The sequence below is a fragment of the Anopheles darlingi genome, chromosome 2, assembly GCF_943734745.1.
Source record: "Anopheles darlingi chromosome 2, idAnoDarlMG_H_01, whole genome shotgun sequence".
NCBI lineage: Eukaryota > Metazoa > Arthropoda > Insecta > Diptera > Culicidae > Anopheles > Anopheles darlingi.
The window spans coordinates 31,009,403-31,033,168 of NC_064874.1; the positions used below are offsets into that span (position 1 = coordinate 31,009,403).

The following is a 23,766-nucleotide window of genomic DNA, read 5'->3' on the forward strand; positions in this document are numbered from 1 at the left end:
GGAGAGAGGCCATTCCCGCGATGAGATAAAGAGGGTAGGATCGAGAAGCAACAGCCACGCCTGGGTAACACACAATTACGTCTGTTCGGATAATTGGCCATTAGAAGTCCCACGAGAGTGCTTGCTACTGATTTGTTTTGAATCACTAATTACAAAGCTCACTTTTTGCAGCCCTTAACAAGTGGTGCCCTGAGAGCTTTTATCTCTGCCACTGATTGGTTGCAAGCAACAACGATGATCCCAAACGTCCATAATGATTTCAAATGAAATATTTACAAATGATAGCAAGTGATTCGCGACGTTGAAGTGGATCAGGATAATTGGAACTGCAACAAATATGCGAACGAATCATTCAGTTAACTCACAATACTACTGGACTATTTTCATATTTGTTTCATTTTATGCTTACATGCATTTGAGAGAGAAGATACGGCATGAATATCAGATTAATGCGGCATCTTTTACAATATACAACATTTGAACAATTCATACGGTGCAAATGTAAAGGTACATGTTTATCATGATAAATTTTCATTCCAAGGTCCTCTTTTTCCTTACTTTATCACAAAACAACGAGTTTCGATTACCACATTGTACTCTAATCGATGAGATACAACAAGATTACAGAAGCATCCAATAATAAATTATATTAAAAATCTGTTAATAATCGTAATGTTGTTGAATTAAAACATAAACATTTTTAACCTAAAAAAAATTGAATGTATCTATGTCCCAAATATTTACAATCAATTTCAAGTGATTCGTAAAGCTGTAGAGGATTTTCAAAGAGTCTGTCAACAAATAATTCACACTCACAAATGGGGTGTAATCATAATGAATTATCGACTCAATAAATGAAACGCTCACGATTTTATTATTATTATTACGATTATTACTTTTATGAGAAACAGAACAACCCATTAGAAAACAGCGAAAAACCGTAACCATTTCAAGCACCTGTTATTCAAGCAGCGATTGTTTATTAGCCCACATGACATGTCCTGGAACACGCCACAGCTATTAGTGACAGCAAGCAGGGAATATTATTTATTAATTATGGATCCATTTGTTTCTCTTTTTTCCCCCCATCTCTCACTCTCTGCACCGATCAACAACAGTCACATCACACGAACGGCAGGATGGCTGCCACCGATCGAGAACTGGGTCCAGGCGAACGACCTGCCGTACGGTTGGGAAAAGGCAATCGATCAGAAAGGTCAACCATATTACATCAAGTAAGTCTTGCGGTCTTGCGCATGGAATGCGAATCGATTCTCCAACTTCAACTTATAACACCAATATAACTCTCTCTCTCTCTCTCTCTCTCTCTCTCTCTCTCTCTCTCTCTCTCTCTCTCTCTCTCTCTCTCTCTCTCTCTCTCTCTCTCTCTCTCTCTCTCTCTCTCTCTCCATCAGTCACTTGAACAAAACCACCACGTACGAGGAACCGATACGGCACCATGGTAACGATGCACCACCGGAACCGCGCGTTGTCGTCCTGCAGCGCAGCCCGACGCTCGGTTTCGGTTTCGTCGCCGGCAGTGAGAAACCTGTGATCGTACGCTTCGTCACGGAAGGTGGCCCTAGTGTAAATAAGGTGAGCATGATCCTTGGTCGACAGGAACAACGGCCATAGCCACATTTTTTTAAAATAAAATTCAAATAAGCACCTGGAAGTAGTTTCTGTCACGACATTTGTTGTGTACAGTGTTGCCAAAAAGCATCGAAAGCATACATTCTCGCTATTATACAGTGTTTATTTAGTGAGTAAAACCTACTCCAGAATCAGAACCCAGTAGAAAGCATTATTTAATGCTACAAATTGTAATAAAATAAGATAATCACATTTACATGGTAAGCGTATTAAAAGGATGAAACGGGCCCACCGGCATCTGCCGGCACTATCACTATTCACACATTTTAACTACCATCCATGCTCCACTTTACTTCACTAATACCACTATGGCTTCTTGTCTCCCCCCCCCCCCTTTTTCTCCCAGCTGGAACCAGGTGACCAAATATTAGCTGTAAACGGTGAGGACGTCAAAGACGCACCCCGGGACCATGTGATACAATTAGTTAGAAATTGTGAAACCTCCGTAACGCTGCTGGTCTGCCAACCGCAGCTCTACAATGCGGTCGGCCGGAAGTCGACGCTGCTGTCGGCGGGCAAGAAGGCGAAGCTGAAATCACGCCCCATCCGGGTGCGCTTCGCCGAGAGTGTCTGCGTTAACGGGGCGCCATTATTTCCGGTAAGTATTGCCCTCGATCTCGACCACGGGGAGGTGGCATTGGCGGTAAAAAAGGCTTGCCATACATGAGTGTATGTGTGCGAATGTGCGTGCGTGTGTGTGTATGTGTCTTCTTCACCATCCTCGTCGTCGTCGTCGTCGTTGTGGAGTCACGTGCCGCTTACGGTATCGTGCTGTGGTTGTGCTGCCCGGTAGGGGTGCTTGCTCCAAGGTACGGTAACCATCCGAGTCCACTAACCACCACCTGCCGTGAAGTGGCGAGAAAGGAGCGAACCTTTTGGAAAGGGGGGCCCGGTCCGAAGGAGACATGACATCCGCAGCACTCGATTGTCGGTTGGTCGGTTGGTTGGTTGGTCCGTGGCTTGGTTGATTAAAAATCCACCTTTCGGTGGCCGAGTGCCAATTTTCCGTGGCCACGAGGACCACGATTCGAACACCGGCAGGTGTGGTTGGCAGATTGAGGCAGCAGAAAGAGAGAGAGAGAGAGAGAGAGAGAGAGAGAGAGAGAGAGAGAAAGAGAGAGAGAGAGAGAGAGAGAGAGAGAGAGAGAGAGAGCAGAGAAACAGAGACCGAGACCACCGAAGCCAAAAAAGAGACATACCTACACCTACGATTACGGAACGGAAGGAACTAATTAAATTTAAACAAGTCCCGCATGGAGTTCATTTTTCCGCTGGCTCGACAGCACCCCATCTCCCTCGCCATCATGGGCCACCGCAGTGGGAATTTACGAGAGAAGTTGAACGATTTTTTAAAACACCAGCCCCCAAAGAAGAAGGAGGAATATTATTGTCGCTTCTGGGTTTTTTTTTTTGCGGATCGCGTGCTTTCCACCTTTTCAGATTAGTTAGTCTGCAGGGAGTTGCGACTGAGCGACTGGAGGAACCGGGGTCCTCGGGCCACTTAAAAGCGGGATTAAGAAAGTTGGAATTGATTTCGAACCGAAATTGACAACTACCACTTTCATCGCTGCGTGTTTCCTGCACGTTCGTCGTATCTTGATTTCAGGAAGAAGTTCCGACCCAGGTACCCACCACTGTTTAGCCGCGTGAAACTTGAGTTAGTTTTTGATGAAAAAGAACTCCCGGGAATGGTATAAGGATGTCGGAATTACGGGAAGATGAAACATTTGCAATTCTCGGAAAGGAAGCGCACAGACCAGTAAACACTATAATGAGAAGCGTTTGACTTGTTGCTGCCCTCGGGATCAGTTTGCAGTTATTCCTCTTCGTTAACCTGTGCGCGCTCGATTGGTCAAGTAAACTTTCTGATTTGCATCCGGTTTCAATTAACTTCGTTGTCGAGAAGCTGTATTGCTGTCAACAGAGTGTAGCTATCAGCGGCGAAAGTAAGGAATCGAATCTGAGCCTTCGGTGTTTGTAAACACTTTAAAATAATTCATGTTGATTTGATTCCAATCAATTATCGTAAAAGTAGCAGTCTAGGCAGATCGAAAGAGATTAAAAGGGATCGACGATATAATTGTAGACTCTTATTGTTTCATGTAAAAACTTTACTTTACTTACTATTACACCTCCTCACCATATATTATTCTTCAAATCAATAATGTTGTCGCAATACAGCTTGCTCTACTTATGTTCAAATTCAGAATTATTTCACACATAAATGTAAATTCTTTTAAATTTTTTTTGGTACAGAATTGTGGAAATCCTAGAATTGTATTATTTCTTTTGTAAAGCAGGATCTAGACATCCATGAAATGGAAAATGAGTCAAATTGAATGAAAAAACAAAGTAGCAGGATATCAATCATCTGAAAAAGCGTATTAAACGATCGTAAGTCGTCTGATTTCGACATACCTAAGTGAATAAGATTTAAAACATGGGTTTGTTTGTCCTTGACAGGATCTTTGTGATGATCTGATTAAATTTTGATTTTACTTCACAAACGGAACAAGATGGAAAATTTTTTTCTTCCATAACAGAAAACTTTGTGAAAAAAAACCCTTTCTTTACACATTTTCCAACAAAAAGTCTATTGATTTTTCCCTGTCATGCGCTCCTTGCCATCCACCGTCAAACGTCACGCGCCTCAACTTCATCTTCTGCAGCTTCAGCAAACTTGAAGCAAAAGAAAGCACTTCCCTTGACTCTCTCTCTCTCTCTCGACAAATCATCATCCCTCTCTAATCGGCCGCCATGTCCGCCGGACTCGTATTATCATGTTTTTATGACGCCTGTCAATCGGGCGAACGGAAAATGATGCCACGGGCGTGGCAATGATTGTGTTCTGCCCGACCGTCTAACACTCGAGACGTTGTAAATTCCCCAAACTCCAAAAACCAAAGCTATGCTGTTGCAACGTCGAAAGCGATATTGATCGGAACAGTCTGGTTGGTGCCCGGAGCGACTAGAAACGAAGGCGTCTCAATAGTCCGTCCGCAAGCCTCCTCCTAATCAGTGTTTTGCTGTCTTTTGGCATCGACCTCATCAAACCGCCCCGCGAAAAATCATTTATCACAACAAATTACCAAACTTTGGGACGCGCTTCAGCACCCCCGCCCTCCCGCTGAGCCCGCGGCCCTGTTTGCTGCCTCACTGGTGGTCGCGGCCTGAATTGGTTGATTGCCGCGTTCGAAAATCGTAATAAATTTCCGAAACTGAATTAATCATAATAATTTGATAACACGAGCCCGTCTGCCCGCCGCGGCTGGTGGGCACGTCATCGCTCAAGGGAACGCACCCACACACACACGCACACCCCTCTCGCGGCACACTCCCTCCGAGGGGGGGCGGTTAACTTTCCGATGTCATCACCGCTTCGTCGCGGGAGAGCGAGGGAGGGAAAAGATGCGAACGCAAACTGTTGCGCGCACTCCCCGGTCATGACTGGCCGTCATCCGTCAAATAATGAACTAGCGGGAAAAGCCACAAGAACTTCAACGTCGTCTGTTCGCAGCGTTCGCAGCGTTTCCCGCCGTAGGCTGCACGTTGATAGTAGGTAGCTACCCTCGATACAGGGCAGAGCACGAGAACCGCTTGGTTGCTATCGTAAACGTGGCGAAGTGGTGGCTAGGTTATTGAGTTCCACTCCCACCCCGCCGCTCGGGACGCATGCCAAGGGTGCTACTGATGGCAGGATCCCCGTGCAGAGCGATGAGATGCCAAGCGTACTTGGTTCTGGTGCTTGAAACTGGTGGAAAACGTGATGCTGTGATGATAGGGCAGCAAGCAGTCATCGTCGAGCTGTAGGCTGCGTCGCGCCCATCTACCATCATAATTAATCATCGAGATAATAATCGATCGCTACTTGCGAGTTCGAGGGCCGATGATTTACATCGCCGCACGTTTCGCGCAACGGCAAATTACCATAAGGCTGCCGCTGATGCTGCTTCTGCTGCTGCTGCTGCCGGTGCTGTTTCAATCATCAAAATGGCTCATTATTGCCTTTTTGCGATGCCACGCATTCGTGGGATGACAGGAAGGGCAATGAAACGGACGACGGCACCTACCAGAGGAAAACCCTTTTTCCCGCACGCGCCAAACCAATGATTAGGCTTCGGCTTAATTCCAGCAACAATGTCACGGTTGAGTGTTTAAAGCTTTAAAGTTTCCTTTCCTCTCTCTCTCAAATACTACCGCACGATGTTATATCAACACGATTAGCGACAGGAGTGCTGATTGAATTGTTTATTGCGACCTCCCCATCCTGCGCCATTTCCCTACCAGCCCAGAACGTGGCCAGCGCCAGCGCCAGGATGTCGTGAATCAGCAGCAACCGATTTGGCAACAACTTAATCCAAATAAAATTGCCTCCGCCCTTTCCGGTGGCGGTCGCTCAGACAGAGGCTGGGCGAAGGCCCCGCCGGAAGTAGGCAATATACTAATCAGCTTTCGGCTTGCGATGCGGCTTGTCTTGTCTGGGTTTGCTGGGTCTTGCTCGTGAAGAGCGTGAAGAGCGTGAAGTTCCACGATATCACGATCCACTTTGTCCGCTCTAACTCAATTCAATGCTTTCACTCGTTCGCTCTGTCTCTTCATGCTGCTTCAGCTCAAACGAAAGCTCTTCCACACATGCTCCAGCATAGCACCAGAGGAGAGGGGGAGGTGTAAATTGGATTTCCAAAATGTTGGCCCATCGCTGCACAGCATTTTCTTCCTTTGCGGAAATCAGTTCCTGTGTTTAATGGATTGCTTTAAACATTTGCATAAGAAAGGATAAATTCCAAGGATGCTCTCCTCCTTCTGCTGCTGCTGCTGTTGCTAGGTGCTGGTCGTGAGGGCGTGATGACGCAACCTAATTAGAGACGAGTGACGGACGGAGGTCTTCTATTCACCTCACTCACCTCAAACACACCCTTTGTGTCCCAAGCTGCGCGTAAAAGACCAAACACGGTATAACCCGGGTGCATACAGCGGTATGCGGACCCTTTTTTCCGGGTTTTTGTTTGTTTGGTCCGCTGTTTTCTTTGCTATTTCTCCACCAACCACCCACCGGGGTTGTTCTTGTTTGCTGCGCAACATTAAAGTCCCGAGGAAGGCGAATAATGGAATGACCATAGTTAGCTTGATGACAGTTTTCTGTTGACGCAGGAAATTAATTAGTTCGTTCAGTTAACTGCTTCGTTGGTCTGTGTGCCTGAGTGCGTGTTGTGCCGCATAATCACCTCGTTTACGCCACGGACACCCCCGCCGGTGCGACGGTTCGATGCTGGTCGCTTTTGATCTTTTCGCAAATCATTCATCATCCAATCCAGCACCATTTTCAACCGTCATCATCTGCAGCGAGAGCCTGATGGAGGTGTTGGGGTTGGACTAAATAATTATTTTTTTATTCTGAACATACCTTCGATGCTCCCGAGATACTCCGGATCCTTTCCATTCGAACGAAGCAAACGGATGCATCTTTATGCTTCCCTTCCTTGAAATAAGAAACCTCCAACTGTATTAACCGGAGATAGCCGTACGGTTGCGAGCACATCCGGCAACAACTCAATCAAGCACAGACAGACACACACACACCAAACCGAATAGAACGAACCGAGCGGATTGTGACGCGCACGATGAATCGTTTAGCAAATCAATCAAACAAGAACGATCTATTCCTCGCCCCGAGCTATGGCAAGACAATGGCCCCGGGGCTGTGATGGTAACGATGCTGCTTCGCCTCCGTGGAGAGAGAGAGAGAGAGAGAGAGAGAGAGAGAGAGAGAGAGAGAGAGAGAGATTCCGATTCCCGACGCCAGCAGCAGTGACAGACTGGCTGAGGTCTGTGGAGGAAACGGAAAATTATGACTTTCATTGGCGTTCGCCTTTTAGCGCGCGCGCGCGCCATATGGAAGCACCGTTATCAACTGGATTGAATCGTCTACGGCAAATATGCTACGACTGTTGAGAGTTGATAGCAGCGCATAAATCCACCCACCGTGTGCCCGCGGGGCTGATGGAGTCTATTTCGAGCTATCGAGCAGCACAGTCGGAGGTTTAAACCCTTGCCGGAGCGGGGAGTGACTGAGCGCCCACCAAACGCCTCCACTAAACCACTGCCTGCTTCGCTTTCCACCATATTTGTCTTCGTCCCGTTCCGTCGTCGTCGTCGTCGTCGTTGGACCGCTTTCCACGAAATAAGTCCGTTTGTGGCCGAATCCTTAAGCTACCGCTCAACGTTTTGCTGCCCAGACTGCTTTGACTGCTGACTTTGAGCTCGGTCCCCCTTGGGGTGTGGAAGTGAGGAAGAGGTACCGCTAGGATTAGAATTTATTTTCCGTTTCCCAACATAAATTATCATCCTTTACAGCGGCAGCGCGTTGAGGAGGAAAGGAGTTTGGGCAAAAGAAACGGTGCAGCTCAAAGCTCAGGCTACGATGGTATGAGAAGGTTTTTCGCACTGAGATGATTTCGCAAATGATTCCGAAATTCGGTCACCGAAAGGACCGGTTTGGTGCGGTTTGTGCCCATGTCCACTGAGCATCAGCAGGTCCTTGCGAGTCATAATTTACCGTTGACATTAAGTGAAAATAGTGACCCCGCTTATGGTGCCCTTAAAAATCTAAGGGAACATCCAAAAAGAAGTACCCTAGACGAGAGCAATGCCAGAGATCATTAGAGAGTCACATCTTCATCTTGCTCATTAGAGGAATTTTCGGATGCTTTCTTATTCTAGCTTACTTTTGAAAGTGTTTCTTACATTTTAATTGCTGCCCACGTTGGAGCATGGGAGTCATATAACAACATTAATCTGGAGTACCCACTCCAGTACCACGACTCCTCGCAGTCAAAAACGTTGTGCTTGTTATGGTTACGTCTAGCTTAAAAAAAAAACTTGCGCATCGATCACACAAAATAGAAATCAACTGTACTTACAACTTGCTTTTCGCAACAATGGATGGTGCATTCCACCAACACTTCGCCGGATAACGACCGGACTACCAAGCAAGCGAACGTACGAACGGACGGACGGACGGACGAAACCCCCCGCCCGGGACAACAAAATCTAATTTTATCATCTTACATAAATTTTTATCACATTTTTACTTGCCACCTCGTCATCATTCGTTCGTTGCTGCTCTCAGCTCAACCCCTTAACCAGAACCAGAGCGGCACCACAGAAAACCAAAGGACCACCGGAAGTGCCGGGGCCAAGTTTTGCCGCGCACGGTGCACCGACGAGGACCGCGCGCCACAGACCTTCGCGGCACCAACCTTCGGCTTCCTTTTTACTTATTTATAAATAGATTTCCGATTTCGATACAATTTTCGTGCTTGCTGCTTGCAGCCACCATGAACCATGCCACACTCCGGGGGTGCCGGGGGTCGGGGACCGGTGGCCCGAGGCTTCCAAGAAACTACTCCCTTGATTAAGGTTCTTCGTTCTTCCATTGGCTTCGGCTGGCGGCGAAACCTTGGCCCTGTGCTCGGCTAAATGTGCTTGGCACTGGCAATTTGCCCAAAAAATGGTCACGACACTCGTTGCCTTAATAAACTCTGGCATTGGAGCTCGAGCTCGAGCTCATGGTGGGCGACAACAACGAAAGGAAGAAGAAAAAAAACCCACCCGAAAGAAGCAGAAGAAGAACATGTATTCCCAAAAGCTCTGAGAAGCTTTGGGAAAGATGAAGACGGCGAGCGAGCGACCGAGTGACCGTGCAGCGCACTGTCTTCGGTCGGTCGGTGGCTTCCGGTAACAGCCATACCTTTGGGTTGCTTATGGCCGATTTACCGGCACGTCCCGGGCCCCCACCCCAAACATGGAGGTCGAGCAGCTACGATGATGTTTGGTCACCTCTAGATTAGCATCCTCTTTTCCTGCGGACCGGGATTGCCGCGTGAACCCGAGCTTCTCGCCTGGTAATGTCATGATGTCGCCTCTATTAGCCATTCCTGATTTCATCCAGGGAGCCGTTACCCTTGGCAATCGGACGGTGGACCGGCAGGCCGGCCGGCCGGGGATGGATGGATTGTAATCATAGGGCACCACAAACGGAGCCCAGAGCCGGTGGGTTTTCCCCGGGACGTGGGGCAATTTTTGGCTCTTTCTTGTGGCACATTTTTCTCCATCCGTCCGTCCGTCCGTCCGTCCGGTTCGTCCCTTGGGTCTAAGTGGCAATTTGTGAGGGTGACAAAGAGTACTGCAAATGGATTTCGATACAAGACCCGAACGATCGTAAGCGTTGTGAAAAGGGTTAACGACAATGTTTTCCCGGGTCATTCCCCGGTCCCCGGCACCAGACTCGGTCCCCACCGGTCACAAGGTCGCCCTTCCAGGGGCATTAACCACTATGCCGCTACAGCGGGCACTCCGGGCGGAGCTTAATGTAATCCATCCATTCGCTGTTGTTGCGGCAACTGACGAACAACAACTGAAGTCTGTTGTCGGTTGATTTACTTTAACAATCTGAACCAACGCCAACGGGAACATTGCATTGTCAAAACGATTGTTAAATGTAGCGGAATCGCTTTGCCAAAGGAGAAGAAATTTGTTTGCTTCTTGTCCCTTAATTCTCTTATTTATCAACGACACCGGGTTGTGTCATAGGAAAAAATGTCATCTATAAATTCCAAGAGCATCTAAGGAATTCCTGCAAAGGAAAGCCAGCAAGAGCTTACGATGGAGCATTAACATGGTATAGAAACGATGTAAACTAGATCATTTTTTGATTTAAAAAAATGCATTTCATGCGATCGATGGATGTAAAAACGGGGGATTTTGTGATAAAAACAAGTTCAGTTTTTGTGGTTTGTATGTTACCGTGTGGCACAAATAATCAAAAACACCTTTGTACGGGGCATTTATTTGAAAATTTTACCACAGCCATATTAGATGAATCTACAATGTTATAGTTATATTTGTACTCTAATACAACTGACGATTGCTAGAACAAAAAACTAAGAAAATCAGTTCATTATTATCTCAAATGCATTTAGTTTCATGAGGTCTTTCATTTGCTGGATTCTTTGTAACAATAATAATTCGCCACGTAAAATGAAACACAAAGGAAATGAGTCCCTTTTCCTAAAGAAACTACTGACTTCAAGCATCTTGTGCCACAGATAAATTAAATTCTCGTGCAATGCACTGATAAGAACAACAATGAAACTCGTGCCATGTTACAAGATATCAAATGTTTCAACCAAAGACGAGAAGCAGCACAAGTTATGTTCACACACGACTACTTTCAAGTGTAGCTTTTATCCTTGTTGCTCCCTTCGTCCTACGGATTGCTACGGACGACCCTCTTTAGCGGAACTTTAATTTTCAACTCCTAACCTGACCTGAACCGTTCCAAACCGCTCTGTAATCTAAATTGGCAGGTCATGATGGTCAGACCGTTCGTCCTATATCCTGTATGGTAATGTTCCGGAAGCAACTTTGACAACTATGTAAATTTACTACGACCCTCAAAGTTCCATTAAACAGGTCACCGATAACTCGTTGAACACGTTACCTTTAAACTAAAAATACCAAGTTTTTACACAAAATGGCGCTGGTAATCTCTCTCTTTCACAGCTTGGAAAGCTTTCACAATGTATTGATTAGTTCGGAACCGCATCACATGTGAACACATAACCTAAATAATAATCGTGCTCACCCTCAGCACACTTCAGGTCGCAATTCTGCAAGGGATCCAAAACACAGTCACATGCTAAAGCTAATGTTAAGCACCCTTTGCGAAGTGGTGTTGATACTGCTGCTGCTGATGCGCTACTACTACCAACGTTAGCCAAAATGTTGAGGGATAAAATATTTGATTTATGGTATTTTAATAATGCCTTCAGGTTGCGCACCTTCCTCCCTACCACCACCGCTTCCGGGCCCCCCGGAATGTTGGTATTCGGATTAGAGAATGATGGCGGCGAAGGTAGAGCAACTTCGGCTAATGATGTTTCCCCATGCCCATCGCGCTCTCTCTCTCTCTTCCCTCCCTCCTCTCTCTTTCTCTCTCTCTCTCTCTCTTCGTATTTTTCTCCCTTTGTCCGAGATAGCTGAAGCAAGCGATAGGGAAACCTCAAAAAATGTTGAAAAGCAGAGTAAATTTGCACCGCCCCGGGCAATGCCTCGTGTGTCCCCCGTAACCTTCGGCAATCCCCGGAATCAAAAAGGTTTGTTGTTGCGGGAACCGACTGGTTGACGTGCAGCGGTAAGATTGCTCCCGTAAGAAAAAGGTCTCTTCAAACTGCCACAAGAATGAAACGTAACAACAACACCCAAACCTGCTCGTAACCCTCGCCTTTGTGGAATGCTAAACTCGAAGAAGAAGTAAGTGGAAGTGGGAAACTGTAGAAATCAAATTCCGGTCCTTTCCCGGGCCCCCTACTGCCGGCATGACCTTTACCAAGTCGAAGTTAATTTCCTTCAACATTCAACATTGTTTTTCAACATTCCTTAGAGAGAGAGATAGAGAGAGAGAGCAGAAAAAATAGAAAAATAAAACAAGACAAGGGTTCTCGACGACTACTGGAAATCGTTGGAAGTGATATCAGTTGATAACTTCCTGTGGCTGCTCAGAACAACGGTGAAAAGTGTCCAATTGTCAACGGATAGGATTTACAGCGAAAGGCTGTACGGAGGGAATTCAAATCGAATACTGACTTTAGGGCCACCGAAATGTGTCCGTCACCCTCGGTGACAGTGATATGCTGTTGAATTTACTAAAACGAATTCGATCAAAAATTGATAAAAAAAATGACATGAAAAAGGTCAAAGTGGCGAGGCGAAGCTGCTGTGCTTCAATGCCGAATTGATTTGCAAACGAATTAAGCCAAGAGTCCAACGTCGTTTACGACGTTTCCACTCAATCGAGCAGCACGAAGCAATATTTCGATTGATACAATTTGGTAATCTGCTGACGACCTGACAGTCGTCATGTCAAAGGTCAATTGTTTGTGCACCCTGTCCTTGCCGACAGAAAGTCCTGTACCGTGGCATGGAATATCGAAAATCATATACTCCTTAACACCCGAGTCTTCGTACAACCAATGAGCAAATGTAAAATGTCTCAAAAAAAATGTAATTTTCATTTAAATTTTGTTTCCAACAACTTTCACCGAATGCTCTTCATTTCCCCCGCGACGAAAGCACGATAAGAACCATCGGGGACAAGGGAGCACCGGAATCAATTTCTGTTTTCCTTTTCGTAAGTCACTTCGAAAGGCAAATATTGGAACCCCGGGAACGGGGACGCCGATTGTTATCACCAGCGTTAGAGCAGCAACGACCGACCCCTATTCCTCCCAGATTCGATTCTGTTCGCTGGTTCGCGTTCGTTGCCAGTTCCGTTTGCCGCTGCATTATAAACTCGGAAGTGCGACATACGACAAAAACACAATCACGACGATGGCGACGACCCACAGCATCAGTAGCGCCCACGTTCGCCTCCCCCCCTAAATACTCTCGCACAAATCGTTACCGAACTCATGAATTAGGGCAACGCCGGGAAAGTATCTTCCAGCCCAACCCCCGGCCCCATGGGACCAGGTAACCGGGGAATCGAATTCGCTGTCAAGGACATGCGGAGCCCACCAAGGAACTCTTGTTAATGCGAGAAACGCGAGGAACCGAAAAAGGGAGCAGCAACACATCAACCGATCCACTCAGGTTCAGGGGGCGCTTTGTTGCTAAAGAAACCAAACCAAATATTTAGTCTTGGGATTGTGTGCGTTATGAAATGAAAGCCCCCCGCCCAGGGGGTTTCTCCCGAGGTAGCCTAAGAAGCAGACATGCTCGTGTGGTACTGGCAGGCACCAGCGACCTCTCAGTAACAACATGTTTGCCCCATTCTTCTACATATCGCACCCGTTGCGCGATGCACCATCTTGAGAACCGGCCCCCGGTGTCTCGCTGTTATCGGGCTTATCGATTTCAAACGCCGATGCCACCGGTTCATAAATTGTTTGCTTCGTTGTGCCCTGGCCCCGGTTGGGGGAGCGAGCAGGAAGAGGGCGCTCAATACACGTGAACTGAGTTCATGGGAGAAGCTGGAATGATTTAAACCTTTCTCTCGTTACTTAAGAGAAAAACATTCGCAAAACCTTATTTAACTTTAGTAAGGATTTTAGTAATAAACATCGAAATGCTCGAAGTAGCTTGACGTAACTTGAAATCATTCTGAAAGACAACAGCCAGAAAAGTTGCATTTCGTTTGAGTAAAGAAAACAAATCCCTAACATATGGGATTCCACTACAAGAAGCTGTCCGGATCCTTATGCTCCGGCGCAAGAATTAGCATTTTCGTATTCCGCCCAGCGGTCGGCCACCTCGCAACGAGCCATCAATTTTGCATTTAACCTCTAAATTGTACAACCACAGCCGCTGCCAGCCAGATCCGCCTTTCCGGAATCCACCGGCCGGCGGTGGTTGCCAATGTTGAGGATGTTTGCCTGAACCATACTCCCTCTCTCTCTCTCTACATACTTCTCTACGGCATCCGGCCACCAAAGTCCGATAGAGCAGCGCCGGAAGCAAGCAAATCTCCACACAGACACACACCCAGAGCATTCAGCTCGGTCGTTGCAAGAACAATCTCTTCCGGCCAGTCCGGGCCAGTCCTGGCGGTTGCGTCGACCATCTCATCTCATCCCTCATTGCGGACTTTATGCGAAATCGCAAGCTCTGCATGACGTGCCCATGCCCCGTCCGGTGGTGCTCGAGTGCCGCTCGACAGCGCTGGAAACCCTTATCATGTTTCCGATTGTGTTCCCGTCCGGCCCTGTCCAGCTAGCTGACCCGCCCCAACAGCGCATATGCGGCTGGTCGGGGGCTCGGATGGGCTCGGGAAATGATGGAATCATCACCCTGCCCGGGAATGGACGAGATTGGGACATTGTTTAAAGCGCAGCACCCTCACCGACCGGACAGTGAACGGTATGTTTTGTAGCAGAGTTTAAAGGATCACTCGCTCAGGATCTTTACCTACAATGTTGTTTTCTCGTGTTTCGTGATTCTTAAGAAAATGCGTTCCACCCGGTTTCTACAAGATTCTGCAGCAATTCCGCTTTGGTAACGTTTGCTGTCCACTAAATGAATGCTTAGTCCTGCTTGCCTGCCAGTGGGTTAAGAAAACAACAAACCTCTTTTTTCCGCTTTTTTTCCACGCTCTTCCCCGACTGACGTTGTTGAACATGTTGCTCCACTATCACCGATTGAATCGGATCGGTTCTTTGCACGATGGACACGATACCATGGCATTAAAACGCTATTGCTTAGCCCAAGGTTCTGTCCTGCCGTGGCTCTTCTGTAAAAGTAAAGCCACGCCGGTGGAAAGCACTCGTGAAAACGCGAAGAAAATTAATTAGTCCGTATCGGTTTCCGAGCGATCTCGCATCTTGCTATCTCGTGAATCTGTCGTTTAGCAAAAGCTAATGTTGGTTCCTAGTGCTTCCCGCTACACCAATCCGAGTCCGGAACACGCACAAATCGCTCGGATCGAGGGGTAAATATTTGCTGCAGGTAATTAACGGAATGACGGTTGACGTCTAAGACGTTGGAATGCGAATTGACTCTACGCTTCATCTTGTACACTACACGTGCTGTTTGTCTGTGTGCTCGATTGATTGTATTTTGAAGCAAACACTCCAGCAAACGGTATCTCGTTTATCACACAAGATATGCCAACGCTTCAAAGCTCCATTTTGTCGAAAAACCTGCGAACCGGTTGTGTCTTTAAAACACCTTCGAATACAACCGAATCGCGTGGCCTCTCTCTCTCGATGTAAAAACGGAAAGAAAAATGGTTATTCAAACCGATGAACCGCTTGTCGGCAAACCGCATCCGGTATCCCATTTATTGCATGTACTAATGATGTTGTGTAAATGGGTTTCGAGATCGACCACTGCTGGATGCTCTAATTCCCAACGTTTCCTCCACGGCGGAGCAGGATTATCGAATGTCCTGGCCCTGGAATTCATCCGGGCATCATCCTTTTCCTTTCCCACAAAACTGTGGTCCAGCGTTCCCGTCCCCGAGCCACAAGGGGGATTAATTAATGTTGGTTCAAACGAAACAGAGGCCGCACATTGATGGGTCTGTATAAATCACGAAACGGAGCTTAAGGATCTCGTATCCGTGCGGACCGCACCCCGCCTCGGAGCACTGGGCTGGGAAAACCGTAGCTACACACACACAGACACAGCACTAGGAGCTGGAAAATCGTTTAAAAATAGCCACAGATTATCCGGACCCAGCCTCATGTAACCCGTTTTGTCTCTTTGTTCCAGCCATCTGCCTTCTCACTCGGCGATCTGTGCGTACCGCCGATGGCGAACGTGCTGAAAGTGTTCCTGGAGAACGGTCAAACCAAATCGTTCAAATACGACTCGACTACCACTGTACAGGTAAGGCAAACGGTGTGGCGATTATATACACCACCACCTCTAGGGGATTCTTCTTTAGACTAATTGATCACACCATTGGTCTTCTTCTTCACTAACAATAAATGCTTTTTCCTTTCTTTTTCTTTCCGACCACGACGCACACCGTTTGGAAATGGATAAACAGAACGTTGTTACATCGTTACGCGATAAGTTATGCCTAACCGCCGGTGAGCACTTTAGTCTCGTGGTGGAGCACGTGAAAAGTTTAAAGCGGAACAAGCTCACCCTACTGGATCCGCAGGAAACGGTGGCCAGGGTAAGTAAACAGCTCCAGTATCCCGAAAACATCCTGATCCTAGCGGCTTTTGTCGATATAATGATCGTTTCGCGTTGCATTATAGCTCGATGATGACTCTTTTCATCTGTTGTGATACGAAATTAATAAGAAATCATTTAGTCCAACGTTGCTGTTGTTGTCAGCAAGCATACAAAAAATCCTCGATAAATGCTTTGTTCTATTCGATACCTCGGTTCACCTACCGCAAATGTCATTCACTGATTTTCGTTGGAAATGAAATGCGATTCCGATACCACATCACAAGATAACAAAGCGTAAGCCGCCATCGGTTACACCTTAAAAAAGAAAATCGAAACGTAAAAGCTCACGCTGCCTCGTGCTTAGCATACCCGAGTGTTCATAATGTCGCAAAGCAAAGCAATCCTCCCTCCATTCTTCGGCATAATCGGATCGAAGCACAGATTTATGACATTTTGAATGGAACCTCCGCCGCAGCCAGCGCCGAGCAAGCAAACGGGGAAATTCTTTGAAATTGTGCCCCAAAGCGAGACAGAAGCGCCGCTGGAGTAAATCATTAGACAACTTTGCCGTTCGATTTCCATTCCCATTCCCAGAAGCACCACTCGGGACTTCCGCCACAAATTTTCCATCGTTTGTCTTTTCGCTTTTGGGAAAAACTCTTTTCTGAATGAAACCACCACCAGCGCCACCACCACACATGCACCCACTCTTGACGTTCGCTACACTTTTCTTCCTTTTTGCAGATAGCGGCCCGGCCGGGAGCGCACAAGCTGCGGTGTCTGTTTCGCGTGACGTTTGTGCCCGTATCGGCGGCCGGACTCGCCCAGAAGGACCTCAACGCGTTGGACTACCTGTTCCTGCAGTGCTGCAACGATGTGACGCAGGAACGGTTCGCACCGGAGTTGCAGCCCGAGGTCGCGCTACGACTGGCCGCCCTCCACATGCACCAACACGCCCTGGCGAACAACATCTCACCGGCCAAGCTGACTGTAAAAACTGTTGAGTAAGTAACGGAATCTCTTCTGGGTGAACCTTTCTTTAACTTTGACGCCTTGGCCCGGGGATTGAACCATAGTTTCATTTCAACAAACATTAATTAGCTCAAGAAGCGCACAGATGGAAGGATTTTTTTGTACAAATTCAGAAACAAGAAAACAGTCCGCTGCAGCGAAGAACCTTTTTGTAGTCTCGCAAAGAAAACTACGGAATGCCCCCTCGATTGACTTACCGTTGAATCGATCGAGCAACCATAGAACGCTTCGGTGCACCGGTGGCTGGAGCAAAGAACATCCACACAAAAATCAACCAACGAATTGAAACTCACACAAGTAGCATAAATGATAAAAAAACGGGGGAAGAAAAACTCCCTCCAGGCAGCACTTACACTAGCAATCCAATCCTTCCCCCCCCCCCCCATAGCTTGGCATCCATCCCCTCGCTTCTGGCTGCATCGTTAGCCTTATGTAATGGAAAAGTTGAACATCCTTCATGTCAACATTCTTGTACCAGGCGCAACCATAACTTCCGCATTCTCGGCTACATATGCGAACGAACACGGAACATGCCTCCCGCTGAAGCTGAAGTAACAGAATCAGTTCTTTCCCCGGCCATGCATGGTGGCATTTTAAAATTTCCAAGAATCTTTTAATACGATTTCTCTCCGTTCCTTTGCGAGCAATCCTTCTGTTCCCGGGTATTTTTTTTTTCCAAACCAGAGGAGAAAGAGAGAGAGAGAGAGACCAGCGAACGGCGCCCTTCCGAGTGCCCGCCGAGTTTACTCCCAAAATTAGCTCAATTTGTGCGCTGTGGAACTGTGGTTGTGTGGGTACGCCGAGGAACTTTCGACTTTTCCTCCCACTTTCATTCATTGTTCTATAGCGCCAACCGAACCATCCCCGAGAAGGAGCTTCGGAGGTGGCGCAAAGTTTGCTGCAAGTTTTTGCTCCACGGTCCGGGGTCGGGTTGATCCTGCTGGAGAAGTCTGCAATTGCAGCGGAATGCAGCAAGCGAAATGGTGGTGGTGGTGGTGGAGACAAATATTTGTAAATGCGCCCGATAGAACCGAGCGACCGAGAAGGTGGGGGTGGAGGTCGACTCCTGTTGGTTGGTGACGGCGAAATTATCGGGAGAAAGTTTTACCATCTGCACTTTGCATCTACACCACCACCACCACCACCACCACCCCAGCAGGTGGCCAGCGCAGTGACACAGGAACAAGTTATCGTCCTTAGAACAGATCCGCTCGGCATCTCGGCTGACAATTGTCAGCGTTCGCAGCGCCAAGGAGAAACTTTCGCGAGAAGATCCACGTTCCTCGCTCCTCACCTATTTTGGCACGCACGGTATTTCATTAGATGCGTCCATGATGTACGCTCTCCATGGTCTGGTGATTGTTATTAGGAAGATATGTTCGCTAGCTCGTTCACACTCGGTACTATGATCGTACAACCCCTTCCCTTCTCTCCACCGCCCGTTTCCGGTAACAGACGAGAATTTGGACTGGATCGCTTTGTGCCTGCCTCGCTGATCGAGGGAATGAAACGGAAGGAGCTGCGACGACTGCTAGGACACTTCCTGAAGCTCAACTCCCAGATGACGGGCTCATCGGCGAAGATGCTGACGCAGCTGCAGGTAAGTTCGGGACACAGAACGTCAGAATCACGCGCTTCGGAATCTTACTTACCGAACACCTTGGAAAAATCTTCATCGGTTTCCCCGCTTTTTCCCAACGCAGGCCAAGATACACTATCTGGACATCATTTCCGGGCTGCCGAGCTATGGGGCCAAGTGCTTCAGCACGAACCAACGGGACGGTGTGGAGCGCGTACTGCTCGTCAGCCCCCGGTTCGGTCTGAGTCAGATCGCGGGCGTACGGAACACGGTGGTAAGTATTCGGTGGCTGCTACTCGTTCACTCGATCGCACTGTTGCTGATCTCGCGTTGTGTGGGTTTTTCGCGATTTATCATTGTCTGTGTGTCACTATTGTCTCCTTGTACATTTAAATAATTCCCCATTGCGCTTCTCGTTCAATTTGGCGGGACGTTGAGGACTCAGCTTGAGCAAGATTTCGAGCGATCGATCGACGAAATGATTCATGGCTTTAAGGGGGGGATTCGGTATTTTATTTTAATTCTTCGCATTTACTTTTTACAATTTTTTATGAGTGCTTATCCTTTCAAGAGTATTGTGTAAAATTTTGGGATCAATCGAACCAAAACTGACAAAGATATTGATTTTTGAAAATCCACCTTTCTTAAAAGGCCCAATGCATCTCGCAACTTTGAATCGCGATTCCCAAAACCTACGTTTTCAATGTCGGTGCCCATCGTACCATAAAAACTACTGGACCGATCGATTTGAAATTTTGAACACTTAATATTTATACTATTTGCCAGGTAGCCCCGTCGAGATTTTGTAAAAATTGCTGATACTTTTTTTAAAACAATTTTTTTAATTATGTAAAACTCGATTTTTGAGGCAATATCGAAAAAAGCATCACTTTTTCAACTTCAAAAATCTGCCAAAAATCGAAAAATAGGAAATTTATCAAAAACTCGACTGGGCTACCTGGATAAACTTATAATATAACAAAAAAATATTCATTTGTAAATTTCTGATGACCAGGCACGTTGCTATGATGGGCACCGCAAAAAGTACTTTTTTGCAAACTTGCCGTTCTAGATTGGATGTCATGAACGTAGTTTTGATCAAATCTTCTCCAAAATAGAACCAAATATTCCTGAAAAGTTGTAGTTTAATATGACATTCACCTCACAAAATTAAGTTGAATGGTTTCTTAACTAAAAATCGTCAAAAATAAGCCTTTTTTGGACGCGAAATAACCAAAGCCCCCCCTTAAATAGAGGAATCCTTTCTAAATTTTCTCTCAAAACAAAAATACAATAATTAATTTAACATATCCTAAGTGTTATTGATCCAAGTTTTTTCTGATTGTCATACTTGACGCTGTTGCCTTCATCAACTTTGTAGTCATAGCTTACTGTGTTGCAGCTGGCAGCGAGATTCTTTAAAAATCGGACAATAGTTTACGGCTTTTAAGTTAAGCTGCTCGACAAAGACTCGGATCGCTAGAAACCTCGCGCCGAAATCGCGGTCTGTACACAGCAGTTACCATAATTTGATTCTAAATCAATTTGAATTCTGTTAACGTTGAACGTTTATTTCGAATTCACTCTAACGCTGACACTTTTACTCTAACGGTTTAACCCCTTTTAACTTTGTTAACACACTCAAACCTTGTTAAGTCTTCACCTTGTTAAGACACTCAACACTCTTAACACTCTCAACTCTCTAACTCGTGCAACGACGGTCTCCCTTTTATATTGGATCCCGTTACTATGCACTCTAGAAGCAATGGCAACTTAGATGTACTAAAGATCAACTGCCATACTTCTTCAACAAATTCCCATAAGAGAGCTAATAATTCCAACATTCATCACACCGCAAAGAACCGTTCCAATACACCCGCGTAAGTTCGCCGGAGGAATTGACCAACAATTGCATTTATTAAATGTACTTCAATCAGTACACACTATTATGAAATCACTTTCAACGGACCAAGTACACCGCCCTAACCAGTAGAAGCCATCTTGCAAATTGAATCTGGAAAATGTGTTGATTTGCTTCTGGCACCGACGTGCAGGCGAAACCGCACGCAACTCCCCCCCGGTAGGGGTTTGACACGGAATTCGAGCTTCCTTTTTTTTCAATTTTTGGCTTCCCATCTCCCACTCCCGGACACTTTCATCTAGTACAATCCGCCTCGGGGGTGTAATTAAGCACCGGCGTGGACAAAAAAGTTCGCGAAACTTCAGCGTCGGCGTCGGCGACGGCAAACGTGTCCGGCGTGTGGACGGTGCCGAAGCCATCCATTGTCCTGGGGTTCCCGGAGGGGAGGGGAGGGGGGAGGGGGTCCCAGCAAACCTGAAGCCCACCAACGCAAATCTGGGGCAAATATTTAATGAGAATTTATTATCCATCCACCACCTCCAACACCACCAAGCAGCAACGCCCTTTGGCTGGGCGTGTCCGTGCTCACGATGAAACGGAAAGTGCCTGGATGGATGATGATGATGATGATGGTGAAACAACCATCATCATCATCGCGCAACTCTCAATCCATCTCAATTCACGCGGTACCACTACCGCAACCACCTCGCACCGACTGTACACCGACACCTGCAGCAACCGTTTTGTAAACGTAATCGTGCTCCTGGTAAAGCAGGAAACGGGCCACGACACAACCGGCCCGCGGACGGGGGAAGTACTGCTCGGCCCCCAACAATCTAAACGAACGAGAGGCGGACCAACAGACCAGGACTAGTTCTCCACAGTCGTTCCGGCAGTCCCTTTGGCGTGGCCTTTGAAAACTGCTGCTGTTTACCGAAGCATTAGCCTTGGAAATGGATGGTAATTAGGGACCACCATGCGATCGGCCATACGAAACTGCGTTAATCAGTGATTTTTGGCAGCGTCGCCACTCTAGCCGGGCTTTCGGTTACGAAGGGTGTCCGACAATGCCATTCTGTGCGAACGGAACTTGCTCCTTATCTTTGAAAACCCATAAGGAGCTAGTAGGTTACTATAAAGATGAGATTTCGTGAGAAACGAGTGTGGAAGAACGTTCTTTAATTCATTCCAGGACCTGTAGCCCTTCGAGGTAACCCATAAGTTGTCATAGCTACGAAAAATGCGATTGCTTTTAGTAGAATAGCATAAAATGGATTTGCAAAAATTGCCAATTTGATAGCCTACCTTGTGCAAGTGCGATTTGATAAAGTGATACATAACACTATCCAGTACAGAGAAAATAAGTACAATGCTTGAGGCTTCTATTCGCACAAGAAAAACTAAGTGGATCGAAAGACTTTATATTCATCTTTTCTATTGCGTGAGAAGCGGTGTAAGAAGACAAAACCATAGGTATAGGCATCTTATAAGAACAGCTAACTACTTTAAGAACCTCTCGAGAATAGTCTACTGTTCGAGTCACTCAAGCACCGTTGAGTACATTCGCTATTCAGTAGATATACCGCATCATGATCATAGTTTTACAAGTTAATGTATGGTTTCATGTATGTCGCCAAAAACATTTGTCAAAAACATTCACTTCACAATCTTCAAACCAAAAGGAAGGGCCCCAGGCGATAATATGAGTTGCAGCAAAATCATTCTCCCATTTTCCGGCTCCGGCATGAGGCGCCATCTCGCAGCGCATCGAACTCACGTTCGCCGTTAATGAATACGTTACCACGCCAAAGTTGGTCCTGTCTTCGTACGCAGCAAGACTAACCAGAATCTGGCCATCGTCTCGGCCTGCAACTTGGGTTGGAAAGTTTTGTCCTCTCCGAACCGTTTAACCACGCGCCACGGAAAACTAATCCCGCTTCAACCAACCTTTCCACCCCCCGTGGCACGTTCGCTGAACCGGGTGCTCAGGTGTATATGCACGTGTATGTGTCTGTGTGTATACCGGCGATACTGAGCTGATTAGAGAGCCTGTAGGGAAGCGGTACTACGATCCTTCGGACCGGAAGTGAAAGTTTTCCGATTATGACGAAAGAATGGAGGTCTCCCTCTCCCCCCCTCCCTCATGCTCGAGGTTGGTTGGTTGGTTGGTTGGCCGTGCCTGTGGGTACGATCTCAGTGAAAACTCAGCTCAGCTTCTTCCGGCCATCCGGCGGTCGCCACTACGCCATCCAACAGTCCGTTGTCTTCGCTCGGTCGTTGTACCGCTAAAAACAGAAATTCATCTCCGTTGACGTAGTCCGACGAGTTCCGTTGGTGAAAGTAGCTCCAAGCACCCTTCCCCCTCCTGGCCGAAGCGTAAAACTTTGTCCAAACCCCAGAAGCTATCGGCCAGATTTCAGTTCTAAACTCTGGATTGAATCAATTTAGCTCCGGCGTGAGTTTGCTACCGATGGGATGCATAAACGGGCGCACGCACCACAACCACCACCTGAACGCCATGGCGACTCAAGCTTGAATTCCTATTCCCTGTCCTTTTGTGGTCTTTCTGCTGCTAAATGCTTCCATCCGGCGACATGGCACCGGGAGAGCGTAACGGGTAGAAAGTTTTTCCTTGAAACTCTTGCTCGAGCGCCAAAGGGAAGCGGGGCACGGCACGGAATTCGTCCTGAAAGTGTCATGATTGATTGCTGGGAAATCCCGTGCCAATGTTTGTTGCGCTTCTGGGGGAAACTTTGCTCCCCTCCCCCTCCCGATAGCGCTGGAAAGGAGAGGGAAAGGCGAATGACACTTCATTTATCTCGAAAGCGAACATCGTGTACCATCGTGAAGCACCCGTAGTGACCGGAAGTGCGCAGTCTGCTCGTCCGCTTTGTTTATTAATAAAAGAGGTGGACGGGTGGGAGGAGTGCGGAGTGAGGAAGGGGTGCAGAGTGTC

At 47.1% G+C, this 23,766-nt stretch overlaps 1 protein-coding gene across 4 annotated transcripts in view; it reads left to right on the plus strand.

Annotated features, from left to right (window-relative positions):
* Nucleotides 1–23,766, plus strand: part of LOC125948786 (uncharacterized) — a 154,945-nt gene that overhangs the window by 123,905 nt on the left and 7,274 nt on the right. For all 4 annotated transcript variants that reach the window (XM_049675180.1, XM_049675179.1, XM_049675181.1 and 1 more), the window contains exons 4-11: nucleotides 1,119–1,235; nucleotides 1,416–1,596; nucleotides 2,000–2,251; nucleotides 15,925–16,041; nucleotides 16,205–16,336; nucleotides 17,083–17,342; nucleotides 18,826–18,970; nucleotides 19,074–19,223. In XM_049675180.1, coding sequence (XP_049531137.1) covers nucleotides 1,119–1,235; nucleotides 1,416–1,596; nucleotides 2,000–2,251; nucleotides 15,925–16,041; nucleotides 16,205–16,336; nucleotides 17,083–17,342; nucleotides 18,826–18,970; nucleotides 19,074–19,223 — 1,354 coding nt within the window. The remainder of the gene's footprint in view (nucleotides 1–1,118; nucleotides 1,236–1,415; nucleotides 1,597–1,999; nucleotides 2,252–15,924; nucleotides 16,042–16,204; nucleotides 16,337–17,082; nucleotides 17,343–18,825; nucleotides 18,971–19,073; nucleotides 19,224–23,766) is intronic.